The 16,956-nt window shown below is 44.7% G+C and overlaps 1 protein-coding gene across 1 annotated transcript in view; it reads left to right on the top strand.

Annotated features, from left to right (window-relative positions):
- LOC137787842 (glutamate receptor ionotropic, NMDA 3B-like) overlaps nucleotides 1-16,717 on the top strand; it is a 40,772-nt gene extending 24,055 nt beyond the window's left edge. Inside the window, exons 8-12 of the mRNA XM_068580579.1 lie at nucleotides 595-710; nucleotides 9,697-9,848; nucleotides 11,343-11,507; nucleotides 13,144-13,211; nucleotides 14,810-16,717. Coding sequence (XP_068436680.1) covers nucleotides 595-710; nucleotides 9,697-9,848; nucleotides 11,343-11,507; nucleotides 13,144-13,211; nucleotides 14,810-15,950 — 1,642 coding nt within the window. The 3' untranslated portion in view covers nucleotides 15,951-16,717. The remainder of the gene's footprint in view (nucleotides 1-594; nucleotides 711-9,696; nucleotides 9,849-11,342; nucleotides 11,508-13,143; nucleotides 13,212-14,809) is intronic.
- The last annotated feature ends 239 nt before the right edge of the window (nucleotides 16,718-16,956 follow it).

The raw sequence follows: 16,956 nt of genomic DNA, 5'->3' as shown, positions 1-16,956 counted from the left end.
TACCGACCGTGTGAGCGCGCACGCTTTTTCCAATACCAGCGTTTATGCTTGTTTATCCTGTCTGCCGGTCAATTTCGCGTGTGTGTGCGCACAAATACGCTTGTGCAATTTGCGCACACACACACATCCGGCTTGTGTCTGCGTGTCTTCTTCCTTTTTTATCGGCGTGTCGGGTTTAATATTCAAATCCAGCGTCCTGCGCCGTGGAAACTTATCTCGGTGACGGCGGCGGAGGAGGAGGAAGAGGAGGAGGAGGAGGAGGAGGAGGCGGCTGCCCCCAGACGGAGCGCTCTGTAATCAGGGGTCAATTAGGGTCGGCCGGATCGATAATCGCTGGCGGAGGAGAGTCTCCGGCGGAGTGTGTAACGCCTTATCAGTCGGCCGCAGAGGCTGTTGTTCCAGGTAATGATGTATGTGTTGGCACGCCGCGATAGGATGCAGTTAATCTCACCCGGCTGGATAAATGACAGTATGGACGGGACGACGGGATGAGGAAGTTTGAGGCTAGTTTTCTTCTTTTTCTTTTTTTTAAAAATCTTCAATTGATGCCGCTCTCTCACTCCCGTGCACTGTGTTTGTGTGTTGGTGGTGAAGGACAGATCCTCCCGCTCTGGATGCGTTCATCATGGACAAAGCGCTGCTGGACTTCGAGGTCTCCATCGACGCCGAGTGCAAACTGCTCACCGTGGGGAAGCCGTTCGCCATCGAAGGTACACACACACACACACACAAAGACACACACACGCACGTGTTATTATTTCCTGTGAGGATTGGCTGTCATTCCCTTTGTGGCTGTCTATCTATCGACATTGTAAAGGAGCCTTTTGTTGGCCCCAGATTGGCAGGTGAGGCCCCGCCCCCCACAATCTGATTCCCACAAAGAAATACACACACACACACACACACACACACATACCAAAATGGCTGCACACATGAATACACACCTGTGCAAAGAGCTCACAGAGCAGAAACAGTGTTTCATGCAACATCACACACGCATATCTAAAGAAATAAACACACACACACACACACCCAAATGGCTGCACGCATGAATACACAAGGACTCACACTGTGCCATGCAGCATCACACACATGCATGTGTAAAGAAGAAGCACACACACACACACACACACACAGAAGGGGGATCAGGTCGCGTTGGCGTACATGACTGACAGGATAACACAGCGGTTCTCTGGATGAACATAAAACGCTGCAGGTGAAAAAACGCACTCCGTCATCAATTATTAACGACAACGCCCAGTCAGAGAACTTTGAAATTGCCGCTCGCAGGTGAAATTAAACGCGGTGTAGTCGTGACGCACATACACACATCCACCGGCAGTCCCAAAAAAAAAGAAAAAACACACAAAAAAAAGGACTAATGATCCACTCAGGGAGTTATCGTATTCACGTTTTCAGTATACTGCTTCACGAATGAGCAAGTGTGTGTGTGTGTGTGTGTGTGTGTGTGTGTGTGTGTGTGTGTGTGTGTGTGTGTGTGTGTGTGTGTGTGTGTGTGTGTGTGTGTGATGGTTGCATCTTGTGCTATTCTTGAAGGAAATTGTTTTCCTTTCTTAGGTTTTCAGTGGGAGGAAATCGTTTTTTTTTTTTTTTTTTGAAAGTGAAGTTATTGCTTCTACTTCTTCTTCTATCTGAAAAAAGGAAATCACCATATGAACCGTGTCAAGCACGGAGAAAGGAAACAGCCACAAAAGAGAGACAAGAAGCTTACGACAAAACATTTTACCCCGTCGTCGTGTTTTCTTGTTAACTTGCTTCCTCCGTCTCCACCTCTAACGTGTGTGAACTAAGAAAACTAGAAAAGAAGTAAACACATAAACATCTGTGAGAGAAGTTCTCATGTTACCTGAACACAAGCTGACCCACACACACCACCGTTTAAAGGTCTGGGCTCGCTGAGAAATGTCCTTATTTTTCAAAGAAAAGCACTGATTTATTTTGTGAAGCTCACATTAAATAAATCATAAATACTCTCATTGTTAATGTGGTAAAAGATTATTCAAGGTGGAAACGTCTGGTTTTTAATGAAATATCTACTGAGGTGTATAGAGGCCCATTTCCAGCAGCTATCACTCCGTTAGAAGACGAATAAATGAGTAGAAAAGCCTTGAAAACCCTTTTTTCAAACCTTGAAACCGTGAAAAGCCTTAAAACCCCTTGAAAATGCTTTTAAAAGCTTTTTTTTCCTCAAACTTGAAAACCCTTAAAATGCTATTTAAAATACCTTGAAACCCTTGCATCCCCTATTGAAAATACCTTGAAACCCTTAATAACCCTTGAAAAACCTTAAAAAAACCTTCTTTTTTAACTTGAAAACCCTTATGAAACTCTTTTTAAAATACTTTAAAACCCTTAAAAACCCTTGAAAGCCCTTGAAACACTTTTTTATGACTTGAAAACCCTTATAAAACTCTTTTTAAAATACTTTAAAACCCTTAAAAGCCCTTGAAACACTTTTTTATGACTTGAAAACCCTTATAAAACTCTTTTTAAAATACTTTCAAACCTTTAAAAGCCCTTAAAAACCCTTTTAACCCTTGAAAACCTCTTAAAACCCCTTAAAACCCTTGAAAGTCCGTGTGCAGTGGTGTCACACAGCTGAAAACAGTCCTGCTGGTGAGAGAAGTTATAAAACTGTTCTTCCTTTGAGCTGGTTCAGTATCTGGAGCGTCACATTTGTGCTTAAAACTCTCAAAACGTCCAGAAAAAGAGAAGTTTCATGTGAAACTCTCCCGTCTGCTCTTCTTCTTCGAGATGAAGGATAGTCCAGGAACTAGAAATGTGTCTGGTTGACCTCCAAACTTTCACACGGTGGCGTACGCTACAACATCCTGCAGCACATGAACCCCGTGCTGCACTGTTGCTTTGCTTTGTAAGTCAATAAGATTTCATTTCAGTCAGTATTTCTTTAGGAACGGGCGCGTTGAGACTAATTAAACATTTTCCACTAATGCGAAATTACAAGTGATAAATTACATTTTTACTGGAGTAATTAAACCATTACAGTCGGATGTGCTGTGATGACGACAGCGGCAGTAATTACTAGTAGTAGTTAGTAGTAGTACTGGGAGTACTTTCCTGCACGCTGGGAGCTGAATACTTATGAGCGGCTGGACTTTCTTTTCACGGGAACAAAAGCAAATTGTGTCACTTTTTACAAATTACGTCCAATAAAATAAAATTTAAGTCCGGGCGTCTCTTAAATGAAAGGTTTCCGTCCGTCATTGTGCGTTTCATTGTGTTCTCCTCACACGTCTCGTTGCGCCTCCTGAAGGTGACTTTGAAGCTACATTTATTGAACGTAGCGCGCGCTTAACCCTCGAACCCAAACCTGTTTATTACCGGTTCAGAATTAGTGTGCGCGCTCACACCCGGCCTTTTCCATGTGTGTGTGGTTCACTTCATCCTCCTCCTCCCACTTCTGACACACACACACACACACACACACACACACACACAGACACAGTAGCTGGATGCTAGTAAAGATGCTACAAACGCTAGCTTTGATTTCCTTTTCCCCTGTCAGTCAAAGCGTAGCCTCGGAAAGACCCCGACTCCCACGCTCCCCTCACGCCGTACTCCTCTTGTTCGCTGGAGACCCCCCCCCCACCTCACAGACACACACACACACACACACACAGACACACACACACACACAGACAGTAGCTGGATGCTAGTAAAGATGCTACAAACGCTAGCTTTGATTTCCTTTTCCCCTGTCAGTCAAAGCGTAGCCTCGGAAAGACCCCGACTCCCACGCTCCCCTCACGCCGTACTCCTCTTGTTCGCTGGAGACCCCCCCCCCACCTCACAGACACACACACACACACACACACAGACACACACACACACACAGACAGTAGCTGGATGCTAGTAAAGATGCTACAAACGCTAGCTTTGATTTCCTTTTCCCCTGTCAGTCAAAGCGTAGCCTCGGAAAGACCCCGACTCCCACGCTCCCCTCACGCCGTACTCCTCTTGTTCACTGGAGACTCCCCCCACACCCCACACACACACACACACACACACACACACACACACACACACACACACACACACACTCGTGCTTCCTTCACTACAAAAAGGCCAAGCGAGCCGAGGGACCATTACTCACGAATGCGAGGACGAGAAAGCGGCTTCTCATCGGTATGTGCAGTGGGTCAGATTTGACGACTACCTGATTCATTGTCTACATGAAAAAAGGGCAGACGAGGAAGACGAGATACCTTCGCTACACACACACACACACACACACACACACACACAGAGACACACACACACATGGAAGAATGAGATGGGAGTGAATAACTCAATAAGTCTGAAAAGGAAAAGCAGGAAACGGGCCAGACAGGAAATGTGCAAGAGGAAAGAAAACACACGAGAGCACGAGATGGAGAAAGTAGAGAGGAAGCAAAACAAAGGTGAAGAAAGGAGGGAGGAAGGGAGGAAGGGAGGTGGGGAGGTGGGAGTGGAGCACAAGAAGGAGATAGAGGGCTTTCATTTGCCCACTGCCAGTTTGCGCCTTTCTGCACAGCGAGTGATAAAAGAGCCGGCCAACAGAGTCTCCTAATCAAGACAAACCTTCACCCCCGAGCAGATGGAGTGAGCGGGAGGGGGGAGAGAGAGAGAAAGGGACACAGAGAGAGAGAGAGAGAGAGAGAGAGAGAGAGAGGGAGTGTTATTCGCTATGAGGATGGAGGCAGGATGCATTGAGTGGTTTGTGGTCAGGAGATACAGGGAGACGGAGGATTTGGGGGGAAACTGTGGAGCGACGGCGCCGCAGGCGGAAAGTCTCGCGGCTGCTTAAGTGGAGAGCGCCGCCGCCACTGAGGGCTGCTGGGAGATGTTTACGACAGCCCAGACACACCCCGTTAATAATATTGCCGCCGAACACGCTCGCCGCCAGCCGCCGGCTCGCGTCTTCTCGTCTCCGTCGTGTGCATAAGCGATGGGCTCAGTCGAGCGGGACGGAGATCAAAATGAGGCCGGCGGGGAAAAAAAAAAAAGGTTTGTTGGCGCACGTCTGACCGGACCGACTCCTGTTGTCTGAGTACGTGTGTGAAATAAACTTTAGATTTAATGATGTTTGTATTTAAAGTGCTGGAGCTGACGACAAAGCAGCCGAACGCTCACAACGTCTTCAACGGTTCAGAGAGAAGAAGATTTGTTGTTTTTTAATTTGAAGTATTAGTGCTCTGTGATAGTACTCTGCTGATGTAATCATTGTAAGGAAAGGACATGTGTTACATATATATACTCAAACAACCATGTGAAAGTCCTCCCGCGGCCTTTTTAAGTCCCAGCATGCCCCATGCAGACAATCTTTTGGCTTAAAATACGTAGTTTGTCCATTTTTTAACTGAACAAAACAGTTTCTTGACTGAATCTCCTTCCTAACAGACCAAGACTTTGTTTTATTGTGATTTTTGTTGCATATTCAGATTATTTAGGTCCTAATCTTTCCAAAAAGGTGTCTTATTGACGCTCCAGGAGGCTTTTTTCGGGGAATCTGGCTCATATCAAGCTGGATGTTCATAGTTATTATCAAAAGTGATTCTTTTTTTGCAGATATACATTTTTTTCCCAAGACTTTACTAAACAAATACACACAATAAACACAAGTATTGGAATTAATTTGGGGTTCCTACAACGACTCAAACACAGGAGCGTCCACAGTTTTCAACGGGTTAAAGAAAAAGCTAAATATACACATTTTTATTCCATCTGTACATTCAATATTCTTCTTACTGTTCAATTTTTAATTTTGTTTTATTACCATTCTAGCATTTATTTATATTATTAGATGTTTTTATCTTGTGAGCAGTGCTGCTGTAATCCTGTAATTTCCCCGCTGAGAGACAAATAAAAGATTATCTTATCTTATTTTATCTTACAAACCAATAAAGAAACTTCTGCATCGGCACGAGCATCTCACAAAAACTCACATTCACCACGTCGTCGCTCGGTAAAGAGTTAAACCTTTTTGATCCGCGCTCCAAAAAGAAGGTAGTAACCTTTTTTATTTAGGCTATAAAAAGTGTTGGAATAAAAACTAGCGTGTGGGGGATTTGAGCGACAGCTTTGGGACGTTGTGATGGATGCGTGCAAACGTCTTTGGAAAGAGAGAGAGAGAGAAAGAGAGAGAGAGAGAGAGAGAGAGAGAGAGGGGGAAGAATCACAACAAATAGACGAGGAGTCTGCCCACTTTGTACTTCACCGTGTGACTGAGCGCTGTAAAGAAGTGCGCATGGAGATCGGCTGATGACAGAGAGAGTGGAGTCTGTCTGGAAGGAGACGCTGGGAGACAAAGCGGCGGACTCTGGAGAGAGAGAGAGGAAGCCGAGAGATAAAGACGAGGACGGAGGGAGGAGGGAAAGTTGAGCGAAATTGAAGGGGAGGAAGGAGGCGACAGATAAGGAAGTGGAGGGATGGTGGGAGAGGAATGACCTCGCGAGGAGATGAGGAGAGGAAGCAAAGGGAGGGAAGCTCAGACGGTCTTTGTCGTGTAGGAAGCGGAGTGTGACAGTTGCGTGAACCTTTGCTATTCTCTGTTTTGTGTCCGCAACCCCCATCAGACTCACACACCTTGACAGCCAACACACACACACACACACACACACACACACATAAACTCAATCAAAAACAGCTGCCAAGGCCGCGGCAATCACGCACGAACACACCCAAAAAACGCTGTTGGCACGACCGTGCCTTCTCACGGCGGTGCAGATGGAATGAAACAAACAAACCCCGGGAGGTCTGGTGTGTTGTAATAAATCTCCAAGAGGGTCGTTTTTGATTCGGCGTGGTGAGCCCGCGGGATGTGTTTCCATCGCTTCTGCCGCCGAAAAACAAAAGCCAGACACATTTTGGAAGCTGCAGAGATACTCGAGGGCCGACGCGTGTTGGAATTAAAGCGACGAGCAGCGGTCGGTGCTTCAACCTGTTGCTTAATTAAAAATATTGGAGTTATATGCGTTTTTTATTAGTGTAAAATAATAAAAAATGTTCTGTCTGGTCTCGATTCTGCACATCACCGCCGGTGTTTTTATCTTCAACAACAGGGACGTGAGGAAGTCCGAGGCGGAAGCAACCGAGGCGGTTTTTCCACAGATGAATATTTAATGCGCTATAACAATGATTTGCATTAGCGGCTGCATAATTAAAATACCTTTTTTTTTTGAAGCCGTTAAATCCATATCTGTGACAGAACTCTAATTGCACATAATATTTTATTTCATGTAAACAAACTGTGGAAAGTAATCAATAACCACAGCTGTCGATTACATGCATGAAGGGGTGTAATGCGGTCCTCTGGTGTGTTTGAAAGACTCAAATATAGAAGCTGAAAACACGCCTGGATTTGTACATAAACCGCTATGAGATTGATTTTCATGTTTTGTGTTAATGTACACACAAACACCAGCAACATTCAATACAAATCAGCATCAACAGAGGAAGAAAAACACTTAAAAAAGATCCACAAAGGAGCTCTAATGGCCGCGTGTTGTTAGCTTCTGCAGATGGAGGGAAAATGGCCGTCATTCGGCCTTTTTGTTGTCTGGTTGTGTAACCGGAGGGCTCGAGTGTGAAGTGATGCTGCGCGTCGCAGAGCGATAAGACGGCCGCCGTGATGAGGTCATGCAGGGTGAGAGGTCCGCCTCGTTGTTTCATGTGTGGGGTGTTTTTTTGTGGAAACTGGCGGCGTGATGACAAAACTATCTTTATGACAGCTATAGAACATGTAATGTGATGTACTGGCAGTTCATGACACACTTTGAGAAAAAGTGAGAAAAAAAACATAAAAACATGTCATTTGCAAGTGTTGATTGTAAAAAAATATATTTAAAAATACATATATATTTTTTATAATATATATATGTATATTAAATAATTTTATTTTTATATTATATGTATTTTTTAAAATAATTATTAATTATATTTTGTATAATTTTATATATATATATGTGTATATATGTGTGTGTATGTATATATATATATATATATATATATATATATATATATATATATATATATATTTATTACAATCAGCACTTGCAAATGACATGTTTTTATGTTTTTTTCTCACTTTTTCTCAAAGTGTGTCATGAAAAACTGCCAGTAAATCATACATTATATGTTCTATAGCTGTTATAAAGATAGATGTATAGAGATGTTTACTCTATTCATCCCCTTAGTAGCAAGTGAATACTCAATATATACAACAGAGCGTATTAATTTAGGATATAAAACAATAAAGAAAGTGCAAAAAATACAGAAGTAGATGAAGTGTATGTAAGTATTTTCAGTGACTAACAAACAATTTGAGGGCTGTTGACGTGTCGGTATGAAGCGTCATATTCCTCTAAACATCGTCCAGACTGACACTCACGCTCATGGAAATATAAACTAAGACATGAAGAGAACAATCACACAGAATAATTCAAGGAAACCTTTTAAAATTGTACATAAAAACCCACAGAAGTCATTTATGCTTCGCTAATAAATCACCTCAGGGTGCCACCCGGCACAGGCAGGTAAAATATGAGCACCCTGTCCACTGAAGGTCTGGAGTCTAGATGGGTGGAGGAGGGCGGAGGACACGAGGTTACATCACCCCAAACATCTGACAGATGGCATGCTGGGAACGGGGAATTTGTCATTTTTCTCTTTTGAAGTGCTGCAGAGTGTCGGACGCCTCCGGTCCCGAGTCTCTAAAGGTTCTGACGGAAAGACGTCAGCGGGTTGACGAGGGCTCGTCTTTACAGAAGTACAGGAACACTAATCCATCTTTTCCTCCCCCTGATGCCAATCCCAATACTTCAACTCGAGGTGCCGATCAGATACCGGCGCTCTCTCTCTCTTTTTTAACAGCTTTTTTGAAGATTCGTAAAACCCCTCAGCGCTCGGTGGGAAGTCTTTTGGACTCATCCGTACAGAAGGTAACACGAGGTCAGGTGACTAAATGGGAAGCGATATAAGAAGTATTGAATGTGGACGCATCCGGCTCACACCTCATACACTCCAGACATCCGCCTTGTGAATCGTAAAAGACAGCGAGAGGTCCTCTGGTCTTATCCCGACCTTAGAGATGCCCACTAGAGCCCTTCTAGCTGGAGGCGTTGGAAGTGATGGAGGGAGCGAATAACGAGTCAAATGCCAGAAAGTGATCCACCACAGGTTGTACTGCTGGACCACGAGGGTGAGCTCCATCAGCTTTAGTGGGTTTGTGCTTCGATTCCCAACAAAAAATGTATTTGCCCTGTGATACTATGGACTGTACCTGTTTATTCTGAAGCTTGTAAACCTATAAATCTCCTTTTTTTTCCAGAGGGCATCTGCCCTTTGGCTACGCGCGAGCCGGCCGGCTGTTTCTAACGCACGTCGACGGCTGAAGAGCAAAAAAAATAACAATATTTTGAGAATACACACACCAAAAAAAAAGTGTTTTCTTGCAGAACGCTATTTGTTAAGGATTCCCAATGCATAATGCAACAGAAAAACCAGAAAAGAAGTGCAGATTTAGAAGGGTTTTCCCCACTTTTCCTGCATAATTTTGCAGATATGAGGTTATCCATCGATATACAGGAAGTTAGCTTGGTCTCAGACTCAGACTGCTGCATGTGGCATATGTATTTATGTGTGTGTGTGTGTGTGTGTGTGTGTGTCCTCTCCCAGGCTACGGCATCGGCCTGCCCCAGGGCTCTCCTCTCACCCGCAATGTGTCTGAGTTTGTGAGCCGCTACAAGTCGGACGGCTTCATGGACATGCTGCATGACAAATGGTACAAGGTGGTGCCGTGTGGGAAGCGAGTCTTCGCCGTCACCGAGGTAAGTCATCGGCTCGTCTGCGTCGTCGTAAGGAACGTGTGCGGCGTGTTAAAAAAGCTCCCTGCCTCCTTTGCACTCCGGCGAATGAGTCTCTTCCTTTGGCCTGCCGACCTTTTAAGCACACACACGCACACACACGCACAAACGCAGACAACGCGGGGCCCATTTACTGACCTTAACCAGAGTTACGGGGACACACCGGCTGAGTGTCGATACTTATTTGTGTCGTCTCAGTCCTCGCCCCCTCCCTTTTCTATTCCCTCCTTTTGCTTTTTGGAGCTGCCGCACATCGTCTTCATCACTTGTTTGTGCACGGAGAAGCCGTTCAGCTCCCTTCCGCCGTACTCTTTTTTTTTCAAAATTAAAAACCTTTAAAAGAGTCGTTGTAGGAACCCCAAATTAATTCCAATACTTGTGTTTATTGTATGTATTTGTTCAGCGAAGTCCTGGGAAAAAAATGTATATCTGCAAAAAAAACACTTTTAAAAAGATATTTTGATTATAGCTATAAACATCCAGCATGATATGAGCCAGATTCCCCAAAAAATGCCTCCTGGAGCGGTCATTAAGACACTTTTTTGGAAATATTGGGACCTAAAGAATCTGAATTTGCAACAAAAATCACAATAAAACAAAGTCTTGTCCTGTTAGGAAGGAGTTCCAGTCAAAAAACTGTGTCGTTTGGTTCAAAAATGGACAAATTACATATTTTATGTCGAAGAATTGTCTGAATGGGGCATGCTGGGACTTAAAATGGGAGCGGGAGGAGTTTCCCAAAAGGTTAAACAGTCACAGGCGTCCACGGCTAAAAATGAGAACCCCTCTAACTTCAACCGGCACCAGGATGTTATTACTATTCATGCTCTCAAACAATGCGGAGCGATCTTCTTGGGAGCAAAAGGAGGTCAGCGTCGTTGTCGCTGATGGATTCGCCGACTCAGCATGGGGGAGGGCGCGAGAGGGGAGGGGCTAATTGCCAATCGGAGGACGCCGCCGAAACGAGGCGGGTGAAGGAAACATGATTAGAGAGTATTGGAAGAAAGAAAAAAAAAGCTCGCTACTGTCTCTTCCACTTCCTCCGGGGAAAAAAAGCCTCATAAGAGACATGATGTCAAGGGGAGTGTGGGCGAAGCCAAATGGGAACAAACCGCTCTTCAATTAACCGCCGTCTCTTCTCCGCCTAACTGCCGCTTCTTTCAATTACTCTCAGCTGTGCTTCCCCCTCGTCTTCATCTCTCCACGTCCTTTTCTTTTTCCAAACATGCCTTTTCTTTTCTTTTTTTTTTTGTACGCTGTTGCCCTCCAAGTCTTCATTTCTATTATTGCGGAGCTTTCACAGACAGAATATCAATTCTCGTATTCACACACACACACAAAAAGTGGCCTAAATGGCAATTATGTAAATACGAGTCATCAATCCCTGTATTCTCCACTGTTGGCTTGAGTCTTTTACTAATCTCTCGCTCTCCCTCTCTTTCTCTTTCTTTCTCTCAGACTCTTCAGATGGGGATCCAGCATTTTTCGGGCCTGTTCGTGCTGCTGTGCATGGGGGTGGGCGGGGCCTTGCTGACGCTGGCGGGCGAGCACACCTTCTATCACCTGGTCATCCCTCGCCTGCGACGCACGCACACACTGCAGTACTGGCTGCACACCAGCCAGGTGAGTGACACACACACACACACACAAGACCCCTTGGAGTTGGCGCTCATCTTGCAGGTAACCTGCGCCCTCTGCTGTTGGAAACTAACACTTAAGATCAAGGCTCATATTTGTCTTTAAAACCCTCATCACATCATGTTTTATGGGACAGATTTTAAATTAGACTTTGCATTAAATGTATTGCTAATAAGCCTTTTTGTTAATTAACTCGTTAATTGTCTAATTGTGCTCCATAACGTTACCCTAAAACTTAAAATGAATGAGTTAATTAAGTTAGATTATTAACTATTATTACGATTTGCGGTGCTTTAATCGTAGTTTTATTCTATTGTGAGGCAATTTATCTGTAAATATGTTTTACAAATATCTAAATCTCAGATATTACATATATTTAAATATATTTTATATACTTTTTTTGTATTTTGCCGCGTGCAAAATACACTTTACACAACATGCAATAAAAATAAGTAGTTTTGTAAAGAAAGTACACAAAGAAAAATAATGAACAAGAGATATCTGCAGCTTTTCCTTTGCAACAAGGCTGTTAGAGAATTGCTTTCCTTTATTGCAACGAGCACCACGGGAGACACAAATTGGGGATTTAAAGGTCACAGTTTGTTGTGTGTTTTTTTTTTTCTGGTGAAAGTCTAGCCGTCACCGGACGAGGTGCCGGCGGCAATATGTTTGAGTGAATAATGGAAATCAAGACGGCGGTTTGTTACCGCCGCTCTCAAAGGGCAAACCGCCGCCGGGGCGGCACGTTAGCATTCATCACAAGCGCCGCCGCTAGCCGAGAAGGGACGACAGCCGAGTTAGATCCTTCAGGATAATCTTCACCTGAAGTGAGAGTCTCGGATATCTTCGGGCGAATAATATATATCAGGAAGAATTAAAGCAGAGTCATGCCTTCTATCTAAAGAGGTTAGTTATAGGTGAGGAGGTTTTTTTTTTATCCTCTGAGTTAAAGCACTTTGGTGCCTAAATCAAAAAAAAAAGGCTTTACTGATGTCTTGACCTCTCCATGAGTTTTAAGCTTTAAAAGTTACTGTCTCTCACTGAATTTACAGTCATTTATTACATTATTTAAAGCAGGAATACAGCTATTTAAGAAGACGCTTCGTGCTCACTTTCACATTTTACTGATTAAAAAACTACATCTTTCTCACACTGTGTGTGCTATTCTGTGTGGATTTAGTGTTGTCACCTAGACCTGCTTTATAATAAACTTAAAAAAAAAAAAGACTGGTGCTTTATTGATGTTAAGCATTAAAAGGAACTGTCTCTCATTGGATTTACAATCATTTATTACATTATTTAGAGCAGGAATACAGCTATTTCTGCTCTGATTCTTCTGTACAACAGAGTCAAATAATGATAATAATCTCAGATACAGTATGAGTTGACTGATGTCACTTCAGTTTGTTTTTACATACTCCCCCTGATCATTTATTACATGATTTAGAGCAGGAATAGCTGTCACTGATGTTCCCTACAACTGGGTCAAGTAATGATAACATCAGAAATTCATCTCTTTCGGTTTATTTGAGCGTTTAATGAAGCGATGAACACATTTTTTCACATCAGGAATCAGGAGTTATCTCATAGATATTCTCTGTTTTCTCTCGTCTGCCTGCAGAAGATCCACAGAGCGCTGCACGCCACGTACGAGGACGACGGGAAGGAGCTGACCGACCTCGACCAAAAGTAAGGAAGTCGCTCGCTGACTGGACTGAAACGAGGCGATACATACACAGTATTGTAGTTTATATTCAAAGGTTTGGGCGGTCACCCCGAGATATTCACAGTTTCTTTGCAATGTCTCGCATTGGAATAGCCTTCATCTCTAAGAACAGGAACAAACTGGAGAGTTTCACATGAAACTTCTCTTTTTCTGGACATTTTGAGAGTATAAAGTACAAATATGATGCTCCAGATACTCAGAGGAAGGACAGTTTTATAGCTTCTCTCACTAGCAGGACTGTTTTCAGTTGTGTGACATCACTGCACAAGGGTTTTCAAGGATTTTCAAGTTTTACAAAAGGGTTTTAAGAGGTTTTAAAGTGTTTTACGGGTTTTCAAGAAGAAGAAGAAAGGTTTTTAAGGGTTTTCAAGGGTTTTAATGGGGTTTTAAATGGTTTTCAAGTTTATAAAAGGGGTTTAAGGGTTTTCAAAGGTTTTTAAGGTTATTCAAGGGTTTTTAAAGGGTTTTTAATGGGGTTTTAAAGGGTTTTGAAGTTTAAAAAAAGGGGTTTAAGGGTTTTCAAAGGTTTTTAAGGGTTTTCAAGGGTGTTCCATTCATCCATTAGTCTTCTAAGGTGATTATCAAACACAATGTACCATCAGAACACTGGAGTGATGCTGCTGTAAATGGACCTCTGTACAATATGTAGACATTTCATTAAGAACCAGACATTTCCATCTAGAATAGTCTTTTACCACGATGACAATATATAGAGTGTATTTCTGATTTATTTCATGTTATCTTCATTGAAGAAAACAGTGCTTTTCTTTTCTTTGAAACTTTTAAACGATAGTGTACGTCTGGAAAGTTGCTGGATGACTACGTCTGACTTGTTAAAGGAGCAGTTTGACATTTTGGGGTCCAAAAGATAACGTCAGCTGCACCTCTAAGCTCTTTTTAATTCACACGCGACATCCTGTTTGTTTGATCCGTACTCGCGGTTATCCATCTCATCATCTGACTCAGCGAGACGGCGTCGGCATTTTCCCCAAAAAATGTCAAACTTTAACAGATTTATTTCCACTTCCATAACTTGGAAAACAAAAGTGACTTTAGGTGGATATTTCTCGCCTCGTGTCCTTAAAAAGACATGAGCTTTTTTTTATTTAGTTGTATGTAAAACACAAAGTAAAAGTGACATCATCAACTCATATTGTAATCGCATTTTGAATTTCTGATATTATCATTTGAGCCGACAAAAAGAGCAAGAATAGCTGAATTAATTGATAGTAAATTCAATGAGAAGCGGCTATTTTAAAGCTTAAAACTCTGGGAAAGCCTTTTTTATTCATTATAAAGCCGGTCTAGATGCTGTATAAGTACCGCGCAACTAAAATCCGCATAGAATTGCACACAGACAATCAGACAGTGTGAGAAAAATATAGTTTTTTCAACAGTAACGCATGTGAAAAAGAGCATGACAGTCAGATAACACCACTTGTTGCTAAACCGTGTGTTTATTGTGTGTTTGCTGATCGTGAAATGTATCCATGTATACTGCTGTACAGTATATCTCACTGGATATATACCCTTTTGCTGTGATCTTCCTCTCTTTCACTAGCCCCTCCTCTTGTATCTCAGAGAACTGCACCCTCCACAGGAAGCAGCATCAGCCTCCTCCCCCGTCTCCCCCCACCTCCCTCCCCGCCTCCACGTCTGCCGCCGGCGACACCCGCGACTCCTCGCCGTCCCACGAGCCCAAGGAGAAGCGCGTGCACTTTGACCTGGAGACGCTGCACAGCTACCGCCTGCGCACGCACACCGCCTCGGTGCGCGGCCGGCCCGGCATGGTGGGGCGTCCCGGCCTCGGCTTGGGGGGTTGGGGGCTGGGTGGCCTGGGGGGTTTCGCCTCCGCCTCCTCCGTTGCCCCTCCGCCGCCGCCGCCGCAGATCAGCCTCCACGCCAACGGGGGTCCCGTCTCCTCGCTGGCCGCCGCGGGCTTGGTGCTGTCGCCCCTGGGCGGCGCCGGCGCCGGCGGGGTGGCGCAGACCAGCCTGTGGGAGGGCGAGCTCCAGGACCTCCAGGGGAAGATCGAGACGTTCCGCACCCAGCTGAGGGACGCCCTGGCCAGGAGGGCGGAGATCCAGAGCAGCCTGGAGAGGGAGCGGTGCGGCCTGGTGCGCCGCGACACCAGCCTGGAGAGGGAGCGGGACCGCGGGAGGACGCCGACCATCAACACGGACAGGAGCAGCTCCGCCCAGCAGCCAAAACCCGCCGAGAGGGACAGGACCGGCCAGCTGCAGACGCTCAATAATCAACAGGTGGTGGCGGCGGCGGCGGGGAGGGAGAACCAATCAGGTGGCGGCGGCGGCGGCGGCGGCGGCGGCGGCGGCGGCGGCGGCGGCGGCGGCGGCGGCGGCGGCGGCTGGCCCCTTGAGCGCGGGAGGAGCAGCCAGTTGAACACGGTGAACAGTTTGGACCGAGGGCGAGCGAACCAGCCGCGCGCCGTCAACGCCCTGACGGGGGAGAGGACCGTCCAGTCGCGAGCCTCCGCCAGTTTGGAGCGGAGACGGGTCAACCAGCCGGGCGCCGGGAACGCAGCCGTCCAACCGAGGGACGCCGCCGCCGCCGCCGCCGCCGCCGCCGCCGCCGCTGCTTCTTCTTCTTCTACTTCTTCCAGCCTGGACAGACAGATGGCGAACCTGTCGCGCACTCTGAACGCTCTGGAGAAGGACGGGCGACCCGTCGGGTGTCGGCAGTGAGACTTAAGAAGGGAGCGGAGGAGGTGGCGCTTCTTTTTCTTTCTTTTTTTTTGGAGGCGTAGCCGTGGGAAGATGGATTTGTCGGGCGGGCGGAGGGGGAACGGGTGGAGACGCTGTTACATTAACTCACACCGTTTTCTTTTCACACTAAAATTCCAACTAAAAAAACTTTAACTGCAATTTAAAGAACTTGTTAAATGTCTACACATCATCCATGAAATCGTTATTAATAAGCTATGTACTTTTTGGAATGAAAGCCTATATATATATTTTTTTTCAGAAGAAAAACAGATCAGAAATCTGCATATGTAGCCGTGAAGATACGGTTAATGCTAAAAAAAAAAGTAAAAGCCCATCATCTGATAATAATCCGGCCCACTTCATTGGCTAAAAGAGGCCGAGAAGCACACGGTGACATCAGCGACAAGAGCACAGGGAGATAGGAAAAATATAGAAAAAGCTATTTGGAAAATACACATGGAACATGAGATACAGACGCTATATATATATTTTAAGTAATTCAAGTAATAATTTCCCAAAAAATGTGAACGATAAAGGAAGAAAACTGTGAAGAAGTAGCGATACAGCCCAAAATCAATGGACCAGAAGTAAAAAAACGTGTTAAATTAAAGAAAAAGCCTTTTTTTGTGTTGACACCTGGTGTCCTCGTGTGTGTCGTCCCGCCTTTAACACTGTAACACGAATGAAAAACACTTTTTGGGGGATATTTCTATTGCAAAACCTCGTAGAAATGTGTCAAAACTATAAAAAAAAAATGCGAGCCCGTCCAAAGCAGATGCTTCGAGGCGGTAATTACTTCGGTGTTTTGATGGTTTACTGAATAAAATCATCATAATATGACAGGGAAATGCAAATCAACGGGAATATGGCGGGAAAATGTGCATTAACAGGAATATGGCGGGAAAATGTGCATTAAAAGGAATATGGCGGGAAAATGCGCATCAACGGGAATATGGCGGGAAAATGTGCATTAACAGGAATATGG

The sequence above is a fragment of the Clinocottus analis genome, unplaced genomic scaffold, assembly GCF_023055335.1.
Source record: "Clinocottus analis isolate CAN_PGR_092001 unplaced genomic scaffold, fCliAna1.0.p SCAF_17, whole genome shotgun sequence".
NCBI classification, from domain to species: domain Eukaryota; kingdom Metazoa; phylum Chordata; class Actinopteri; order Perciformes; family Cottidae; genus Clinocottus; species Clinocottus analis.
Note: the sequence above shows the minus strand (reverse complement) of the source record. Positions and strands in the feature narration are given on the sequence as shown.